We start from the raw sequence: 10,678 nt of genomic DNA, 5'->3' as shown, positions 1-10,678 counted from the left end.
GCAGACACATATCGGTACAGCAGACACATATCGGTACAGCAGACACATATCGGTATAGAAGAGACATATCGGTATAGCAGACACATATCGGTACAGCAGACACATATCGGTATAGCAGACACATATCGGTATAGCAGACACATATCGGTATAGCAGACACATATTGGACAGAAGGAAATATTGGGTGTGTACGTGTGTGCATGCATTAAGTTACTACGTGTGTTTGTGTGTGTGTGTGTGTGCATAATCCGTTACTGTGTATGCGTGTGTGTTCTACTTAGGGTTGCAACATTTCAGAAACTTTCACTAAATTGCCTGGTTTTCCAGAAATCCTGGTTGAAGGATACCGGATTTCCTGCTTATTCCTTCCTGATTCCGGGAATGCTCCTACTGGGATTTCGAGAAAACCAGGAAATGTATTGAAACTACCCTCTCACCTCTGCAGCTGGGCGGAGAGCCTGACCATGTCCCGTTTGGCTGGCACAGTCTGATGCCACTACCCTGTCGATCGTAGCCAGGCTGGCATCGCACCCCGCAGGCCGCATTGAACTGGTTATTGCACACGTTGTGGATGAAGAAGCCATTCCCTGGAGGAAACAGCTCAGGGCAGTACACCACTGGGGATGGAGAGGACGGAGCGACGGAGGGGAAGAGAAAAGGGTCAAAAGTGAAAAACATTAGAAGAGATAAGATTCACTCACTGCACTGACAGATTTAGATCGACTCCGGTCAAAAGTAGTGCACTATGCAGATTGTAGGGGATAGGGTGCTATTTGGGAAGTGACCTCTCTCAGCTGTAGGAAGAGGGGAAAGACTGACACAGCACGCTGTTGACACATTCTTAGGGGTCGGTTGTAACTACTGTACGCACTTCAAGAAGCATACTGTGTTTGAGGGTGAACATGTGTGTTTATACAGTACATGTGTGCCGGTTTCCCAGATGCAGATTAAGCCTAATTCTGGACTAAAAAGCTATTAGAGCATTCTCCTTTGAACATGCTTTTTAGTCCAGAACTAGGCCTACTTTGTGTCTGAGAAATCTGTGTTTCTGACTAATTAAGTTTGTGTCCCAAATGGCACTCCATTCCCCCCCATAGGGCTCTGGTTAAAAGTATCACTATAAAGGGAATAGGGTGCCATTTGGGACCCAGAATAAGTCTGGACAGCGTTACCTTCGCAGGTCTTCCCTTGGGACCTGTAACCCTGCTTGCAGACACAGTCGCTGGGTGCTGTGCTGCCGGGTTGGGAGGTGTGGTGCTGGTCAGGACACAGCAGGCAGGTACTCAGGCCCCCTGGTGTGCCCTCCGGTTTGTAGGTTCCAGGTGGGCACGCTGTAAAGAGGAGACAGAGACAAAACACTTGGTGATAGACTAAACACACCTAGAAAAGTAATTCGTTGCATGTAAAAGGACTGATCACACACACGTAAATACTGTATACATACGCAAACACAAAAATCTATCCATGAGCATATGCCGAGATCTCTGAGCTGTGTTATAGTCCTGTTGACTTAGCAGTTCTGCTTTGTGTTAGAAGCATCTGAGGCTGATCAGCCAAGTCAGGAAGCTGTCTGGTTATCGAGCTAGTGAGCTTGTTTTCAAACATTCCTCCATCTACAGATGTAGGATCTTAATTTGATCACCCTGTTGCAGAATACATGTTTTACTGCATTTGATGTTTAAAAAGGCTTCTGAAGTTTGTAATTTCCACTTTGAAATTTCCGACTTGATTTTCCCTTACAAAAAATATATCAACCCCTACAAAAATGGCCATTAATTACAATCCATATAATAATTCACATTTCCTGTTGGTGCAGGATTATTTTCCTGCTGTAGCAAACTGGTTCAAATTAAGATCCTACATCTGTACTGTACACAATAAATCATCCTCACAGAAAAGGAGGGCCATCTCAATGCATCCCTTGTGTTACAGACCAGTTAACTCTTCATAAAGTAAGTAAATTGATCAGACTAAGAGAAACAATCGTGATCTCTCACTGTAATGGAATGGGCTACTTTCTATACTCAATGAACACTAATCAAACCAATGGCACACTGCATGGATTTAACAATAACATTTTGCAATATACAGTGCCTTCGGAAAGTATTCAGACCCCTTGACTTTTTCCACATTTTGGTACAGTAAGTTACATTTTGGTTGCCTTATTCAACAATTGTTAAATTGTTAAATAGTTTATTTCCCTCATCAATCTACACACATCACCCCATAACGACAAAGCAAAAACAGGATTTTAGAAATGTTTGCTAATTTATTAAAAATAAAAAACTCTGGCCTCCCGGGTGGTACAGTGGTCTAAGACACTGCATCTCAGTGCTAGCTGCCCCACTAGAGATCCTGGTTTGAGTCCGAGCTCTGTCGCAGCCGATCGCGACCAGAAAACCATTGGGGCGGCGCACAATTGGCCCAGCGTCGTCGCTCAAGCGACTCCTGTGGCGGGCCGGGCGCAGTGCACGCTGACACGGTCGCCAGGTGTACGGTGTTTCCTCCGACACATTGGTGTGGCTGGCTTCCGGGTTAAGCGGGCATTGTGTCAAGAAGCACTGTGGCTTTGCTGGGTCATGTTTAGGAGGACGCATAGCTCCTGACCTTCGCCTCTCTCCGTATGGGAATTGCACCGATAGGAAAAGACTGTAACTACCAATTGGATACCAGGAAATTGGGGAGAAAAAGGGGGTATAAAAAATATATAAACTGAAATATCACATTTACATAAGCATTCAGAGCCTTTACTCAGTACTTTGTTGAAGCACCTTTGGCAGTGATTACAGCCTTGAGTCTTCTTTGGTAGGACACTGCAAGCTTGCCACACCTGTATTTGGGGAGTTTCTCCCATTGTTCTCTGCAGATCCTCTCAAGCTCTGTCAGGTTGGATGGGGAGCGTTGCTGCACAGCTATTTTCAGGTCTCTCCAGAGATGTTCGATCGGGTTTAAGTCTGGGCTCTGGCTGGGCTACTCAGGGACATTCAGAGACTTGTCCAGAAGCCAATCATGTTTTAAAAAATCTATATATATTTCACCTTTATTTAACCAGGTAGGCCAGTTGCGAACAAGTTCTCATTTACAACTGCAACCTGGCCAAGATAAAGCAAAGCAGTGTAGTTGGGTGGGCTATTTACAGATGGGCTGTGTACAGGTGCAATGATCGGTAAGATGCTCTGACAGCTGATGCTTAAAGTTAGTGAGGGAGATATAAGACTCCAGCTTCATTGATTTTTGCAATTCGTTCCAGTCATTGGTAGCAGCGAACTTGAAGGAAAGGCAGCCAAACGAGGAGTTGGCTTTGGGGATGACCAGTGAAATATACCTGCTGGAGTGCGTGATACGGGTGGGTGCTGCTATGGTGACCAGTGAGCTGAGATAAGGCGGGGCTTTACCTAGCAAATACTTATAGATGACCTGGAGCCAGTGGGTTGCTTAATGTGAGTCTGGAAGGAGAGTTTACAGTCTAACCAGACACCTAGGTATTTGTAGTTGTTCACATATTCTGTTATTCACATATTCTATTAGTGATACTAGATGGGCGGGCGAGTGCGAGCAGTGATCGGTTGAAGAGCATGCATTTAGTTTTACTTGCCTTTAAGAGCAGTTGGAGGCCACGGAAGGAGTGTTGTATGGCATTGAAGCTTGTCTGGAGGTTTGTTAACACAGTGTCCAAAGAAGGGCCAGAAGTATACCGAATGGTGTCGTCTGCGTGGAGGTGGATCAGAGAATCACCAGCAGCAAGAGTGACATCATTGATGTACACAGAGAAAAGAGTCGGCCCGAGAATTGAACCCTGTGGCACCCCCATAGAGACTGCCAGAGGTCTGGACAACAGGCCCTCCGATTTGACACACTGAACACTATCTGAAGTAGTTGGTGAACCAGGCGAGGCAGTCCTTTGAGAAACCAAGGCTGTTGAGTCTGCCAATAAGAATGCGGTGATTGACAGAGTCGAAACCTTGGCCAGGTTGATGAAGACGGTGTTGTCTTGGCTGTGTGCTTAGGGTCAAGGTCCTATTGGAAGGTGAACCTTCGCCCCAGTCTGAGGTCCTGAGTGCTCTAGAGCAGGTTTCCATCAAAGGTTTCTCTGTACTTTGCTCCGTTCATCTTTCCCTCGATCCTGACTAGTCTTCCAGTCCCTGCCGCTGAAAAACATCTCCACAGCATGATGCTGCCACCACCATGCTTCACCGTAGGGATGATGCCAGGTTTCCTCTTGGCATTCAGGCCAAAGAGTTCAATCTTGGTTTTTCAGACCAGAGAATCTTGTTTCTCATGGTCTGAGAGTCTTTAGGTGCCTTTTGGCAAACTCCAAGCAGGCTGTCATTTGCCTTTTACTGAGGAGTGGCTTCCGTCTGGCCCCTCTACCATAAAGGCCTGATTGGTGGAGTGCTGCAGAGATGGTTGTCCTTCTGGAGGGTCTCCCATCTTCACAGAGGAACTCTGGAGCTCAGTCAGAGTGACCATTGGGTTCTTGGTCACCTCCCTGACCAAGGCCCTTCTCCCCCGATTGCTCAGTTTGGCCGGGCGGCCAGCTCTAAGAAGAGTCTTGGCGGTTCCAAACTTCTTCCATTTAATAATGATGGAGGGCACTGTGTTCTTTGGGTGCTTTGATGCTGCAGAAATTTGTGCCTCGACACAATCCTGTCTCGAGCTTTACGGACAATTCCTTTGACCTCATGGCTTGGTAAAACAAACAACGATTTAACCTTTATTTAAATAGGCAAGTCAGTCAAGAACAAATTCTTATTTATAATGACGGCCTACACCTGCCAAACCCGGACGACGCTGGGCCAATTGTGCGCCGCCCTATGGGACTCCCAATCAAGGCTGGTTGTGATACAGACTGGATTCGAACCAGGGTGTCTGTAGTGACGCCTTTAGCACTGAGATGCAGTGTCTTAGATCATTGTGCCATGCACTGTCATGCACTGTCAATTGTCAACTGTGGGACATTACAGGCAGGTGTGTACTTTTCCCAATTCCAATCAATTGAATTTACCACAGGTGGACTCCAATCAAGTTGTAGAAACATCTCATGGATGATCAATGGAAACAGGATGCACCTGAGCTCAATTTTGAGTCTTATAGCAAAGGGTCTGAATACTTATGTAAATAAGGTTATGTGTTTTATTTGTAATACATTTTCAAAACTGTCTAAAAACGTTTTTTCTATTTGTCATTGTGGGGTATTGTGTGTAGATTGCTGAGGATTATGTTTAAAAAAAAAATTTTTTTTGAATAAGGCTGTAACGTAACAAAATGTGGAAAAAGTCAAGGGATCTGAATACTTTCCGAAGGCACTGTATACAGTACACAGTTATCAAGAGTGCTAGACCGTGTAGGTAGACTGCCTAAGTCTAGGTATGGGCAAAGGACAGAAAACACTGAGGTAGCTTGTGACCAGAAAATACAGTACAGTGAGTGTTATAAAGAATCCATGGTGTTGATCTGACTATGTGGTGTTAAAAAGTAAATAACTCCCCAACACTCAGCTGGAGGTGTGCCTTTCCAGGGTTCTTTTAGTGCCAAGATACCAGCAGCTGCAGTCTCTCTCTCTCTGTTTGTTTCTCTCCTCCACTCTTTCTTTCCCTCCCCCTCTTTCTCCCTCTCTCTTTCTCCCCCCCAATCTCTCTCTCTCCCTCTCTCTTTCTCCCCCCCAATCTCTCTCTCTCCCTCTCTCTTTCTCCCCCCAAATCTCCCTCTCTCCCTCTCTCTTTCTCCCCCCAATCTCCCTCTCTCCCTCTCTCTTTCTCCCCCCCAATCTCCCTCTCTCCCTCTCTCTTTCTCCCCCCCAATCTCTCTCTCTCCCTCTCTCCCTCTCTCTTTCTCCCCCCCAATCTCTCTCTCTCCCTCTCTCCCTCTCTCTTTCTCCCCCCCAATCTCTCTCTCCCTCTCTCTTTCTCCCCCCCAATCTCTCTCTCCCTCTCTCTTTCTCCCCCCCAATCTCTCTCTCCCTCTCTCTCTCCCCCCAATCTCTCTCTCTCTCTCTCTCTCTCTCCCCCCCAATCTCTCTCTCTCCACCCCAATCTCTCTCTCCCCCCAGTCTCTCTCTCTCTCTCTTTCTCCCCCCCCAATCTCTCTCTCTCTCTCTTTCTCCCCCCCAATCTCTCTCTCTCTCCCCCCCAATCTCTCTCTCTCTCTCTCTCTCTCCCCCCCAATCTCTCTCTCTCTCTCTCTCTCTCTCCCCCCCAATCTCTCTCTCTCTCTCTCTCCCCCCCAATCTCTCTCTCTCTCTCTCTCTCTCTCTCTCTCTCTCTCTCTCTCTCTCTCTCTCTCGCCCTGGTGTTAGGCCCTGGGCATCGCCCGGGAATGGATCCTCCATGCCAACTCACACTCATTCCCCACCTAAACACACCAGGGTCAGCCAAGTGCCATTAACCAGCTACCCGATCAGCAGCCGGGCACAGCCTGGAACAGCCCCCTCGCTCTCACCCACATCAAATGTGTGGACTATGTGGTTCTAACTAACTGCTCTGCTGCTATTGGATCTGTGTGTGCGTGTGTGTGTGTGTGTGTGTGTGTGTGTGTGTGTGTGTGTGTGTGTGTGTGTGTGTGTGTGTGTGTGTTGTGTGTGTGTGTGTGTGTGTGTGCGTGTGTGTGTGTGTGTGTGTGTGTGCGTGTGTGTGTGTGTGTGTGTGTGTCCATACATACTCCATGATATCCACCTTCTTTGAAGTCAGAGGTCAGACGGGCCTTACATAAGCAAGCAGCAGAATGTCTGAATGTCTTCTCATCATTCACTTTGAGGCTCCTGGAACCCCTTTTACAGCCTTCATTTAAAGTTTACAGGAAGCCCAGTTATTTATATGTGAATAATATTTCACTTGTAGCGAAACAGTGGAAATACTGTTTTAAAGTTACATTTTAATTCCTGGACTGGAAACTTGGTCTGGGCCGGCTGGTCGGCTGGCTCAGGTGGACACTGGGGTTAGTAACAGACTTGGGCTCGTATTCATACAGCATCTCAACGCAGGAGAGCTAATCTAGGATCCATTAAATTATGAAGAACAGACCTGATCTTAGATCAGCACTCCAACTCTGAGATGCTTTGTGGATTTGGGCCCTGGAATCTTCTCTACAGGGCGAGAGTTCAGAGGAACCAGACTTGCCTCTCACTGAGACACACACTGTGTACTGGGAGCGAGGGAGAGGGAGGGAAAGAGAAGGAGGAATGGATAGCGGGAGAAGAAGAATGAGAGAAAGGTAGACTAATAACTCTGAGAACGCCGAAATGAACGACGGTGTTGGAAAGAGAATGTTGTGAACTTCCTAAATGTGTCCCAGCAAAGCGTACCAGTGACACGTGATCCTACGTGTGTATCGGATGAACTGAATGGGCCTTCGTCCTTTCATGAGTTATGTTCAGAAATACCACGAACTGACCTTAGCCAAGAAGACCAGCTGATAGTGGATTTGAGACTGGAAAAGACTGACGAAAACCCTAAAAGTATATCAATAGCAAGAACCATGCAAAACATCTGCTTCAGGCCCCAATGACCCGCAAAGAGAGTGCTTTACATCTCCTAGTGACAAATCCACTGTCTGACTCCTGTCTGTACCCTCCATGTGGGCAGGAAGTGGGCCGTCACGGGTCCACTCCAGATGATCTGTACATCGGAGAGAGTGCGCCCAGGCCCAGGCTAAAATACCCTCACGGAGTGGAGCAGAGTGGACCAACACCAGTGACTAATTGAAGTGGAAAAAACGATGTGGAGCAAGGAGAAGGAGAGCCGCTGCTCCACTAGCCAGCTGCGTGTCACATAACTCCTGGGTAATGAGCTTCAAACTCTCTTCCTCCCGGAAACCCCAGAATGGAGGAGGAGGAAGACAATTACAGAGTGAGTCCCTCTCTTTCTCAGGGTCTGTGACCTCGCTCTCTCTGCTGCCTGAAATAAAACACACTTACTAAATCAGTTTGGTCAGGCTGTGTGAGAGAGAGCGTTGTGTGTGTTTAACCCGGATGGAGATGAGGATTCAGATGATAGTGTTAGTTGAAAGCTCCGAGCTTTGCTTTCATACTTTAGGCTATGATTTAAATGTTTGAAACCGAATGATACCGCTACAGAAAGAGGAAAGGGCATAGGTTTTGGGTCAATATTAATGAAAATACGTCAATCCTCAAGTGCACGGGGACATGGTGGTAGGATGCAGCTTTGGCCAAAGATGTCGGGAGGACTTACAGTAATTGTCCACACTGTTAGCACAGTTACATACAGTACGGGGCAGCTTCGTCTCCCTCATTTCTTCCTCATAAAATGGCGAAGTGAGTCATTTCGACTGGCTCGTGAACCAACCACAGGAGCCAAAGAGGTGTCTAAAGGAGCCAAAGAAGTCGCTATCACACGAGAATCTTCTTTATCTCTGGAGAACGTCGGGAGCCTGTCTTCGATTAGTGGGATCGAAACAGACAAACGGAAACCCTGAAAGTGAATCCAGCACATCTGCACATCTCTGTTCCCACCCGACAGACAGAATCATTTCTATCTCTGACTGACAGATTCGCTGAGTGTAACAAATCAACCCCACCCCCCCAGCGAAAAGCCCACTACTGCTTTCCCATAGACTGTTAGTGTGTCTCTTCCTTAGTTCATCTTTCTCTTCCCATCTGGGGAACATACTGCATAAATCACTGTTATTTTGTTTGTTCTCTGAAAATTGCCACAGCTATCCTTTTATGTCACGGTTGTCGTAGGGTAAAGTGGACCAAGACGCAGCGGGGAAATGTACACTCATCTTCTTTTATTAATCGGACAAAGAAGGTGAACCAAAACAAACACAACAACTAATAACAGGCCGGTAAGGCAACAAAGCTATACCCAGCACAATCTCCCACAAATACTAAAAACAAACACATACCTATTTATAGAACCCTCAATCAGAGGCAACGAGAAAACACCTGCCTCCAATTGAGGGTTCAACCCCCAATTAACTAAACATAGAAATACAAATAACTAGACTGAACATAGAAATACATAAACATAGAACAGTGCCCAAAACCCGGAATACTAAATCAAACACCCTACAACTAACACAACCAGCCCGAACCACATAAAACAAAAACCACCTGACACGTCCTGACCAAACTACAATAACAAATAACCCCTATTACTGGTCAGGACGTGACATTTTAAGTCTAGATAAAATGGGAAACCTATCTTAAGCCTAATATCTACTGTACTGTACTGATGTGCAGATGCAATCTCTGTGGTCCTCCTTTGTAAATGGGTGTACGCTGTAGCCTAAAGCCTACTGTATGCCTGTTCTCTTCTAAAGACTAACAATTGGGACAGAACAAGTCAAACACACATCTGAACGGTCTCTATAAGTCTGGACCGCAGCCACACCACTTGTGGCCAGACAAGGCCTCTTGTTGTGATTCTGTCGGATTGGTTTTAAATCCTTTTGTTTTTTAACAGAGAAAACAACGCTCACATGCAAGGACACTTTCTATTCTCAACAATAACATGACTTCACATGCATGTTTAAGACCGCAAACCGACACTGAAAATGGCCAGTCAGCCGGAGGGTAAAAAACTTAAAACATAAATCCACAAAGACCAAGGTGATACATGATAACAAGGTGAGACATGATAACATAATATACACCTCAATGTGACGTATTGTCTCTAGGTCACCAGAGGAGTTCATATCAAAAAAGTCAACTGATACCGCAGACAAATTTAGTTTGAGTATCCAGCACTCCTAGGGTCATAGGGCACACTAACACATAACACACATAACACACATAACACACACACACACACACACACACACACACACACACACACACACACACACACACACACACACACACACACACACACACACACACACACACACACACACACACACACACACACACACACCTCCAGTCCCCAATCGCTGACCCCTCTGTCATCTTTCTCAGCCACCCTTAAGTTATTAACCGTGACACAGGTGGCCTTCCACCACGGGTTTCCATGACAACAGCACACAAAGGCCTTGTGGAATTCCTAGGCTATAGCCTTAGTCACAGAAAACCATAGAGCTGTAATGAACCACTGATATGAGGACTGGTGTCCAGCTGGGGGGGGGGGGGGGGGGGGGTACAGCGGCCCATCTGGCCAGGAACAGAGCATCGGTCTGGGGGGAGACTCTCATGGAAAAAACCCTCCCCAGATCTCTCTCTGGATCCTCCAGACTGGTGTCCTGGCTGGGAACTGTCGTCCAACGTCTGCCTTCCCTTCCCTGTTTAGCTGCTTACTGCATCTCATCCCCATAGAAATCTGAGTTTACCCAAATTGCTACATATTGTTGCGTCCCAAATAGAACCCTATTCCATATGTAGTGCACTACCTTCGACCAGGGCTTTGGAGATGCAGACTATACACTCAACAAAAAAAGATGCTATCTACAACCTGAAAGGGTTCTGCGGCTGTCCCTATAGGAGAGCCCTTTGATGAACCCTTTTTGGTTCCAGGTAGAACCCTTTTGGGTTCCAAGTAGAACTGTTTCTACAGAAAGCTCTATATGGAACCCAAAAGGGTTCTAACTGGAAGCAAAAAGGGTTCTACCTGGATCCAAAAATGCTTCTCCTATGGGGACAGCAGAAAAACCCTTTTTTGTTTCCAGCTTCGAAGAAGCCAAGTTAGTCCAAGAAAACAAAGCAAACACCCACCAATATAACAGCAAA

At 46.5% G+C, this 10,678-nt stretch overlaps 1 protein-coding gene across 1 annotated transcript in view; it reads right to left on the bottom strand.

Moving 5' to 3' along the window:
- svep1 (sushi, von Willebrand factor type A, EGF and pentraxin domain containing 1) overlaps positions 1-10,678 on the bottom strand; it is a 137,385-nt gene that overhangs the window by 68,186 nt on the left and 58,521 nt on the right. Inside the window, exons 4-5 of the mRNA XM_029760326.1 lie at positions 1,173-1,331; positions 438-617 (exon numbers count right to left, since the gene is read on the bottom strand). Of these exons, the coding sequence (XP_029616186.1) occupies positions 438-617; positions 1,173-1,331 (339 nt within the window). The remainder of the gene's footprint in view (positions 1-437; positions 618-1,172; positions 1,332-10,678) is intronic.

This window comes from Salmo trutta, chromosome 8 (assembly GCF_901001165.1).
Source record: "Salmo trutta chromosome 8, fSalTru1.1, whole genome shotgun sequence".
In the NCBI taxonomy this organism is placed as follows: domain Eukaryota; kingdom Metazoa; phylum Chordata; class Actinopteri; order Salmoniformes; family Salmonidae; genus Salmo; species Salmo trutta.
The sequence above is the reverse complement of the archived record's forward strand: the minus strand, read 5'-3'. Positions and strand labels throughout refer to the sequence as shown.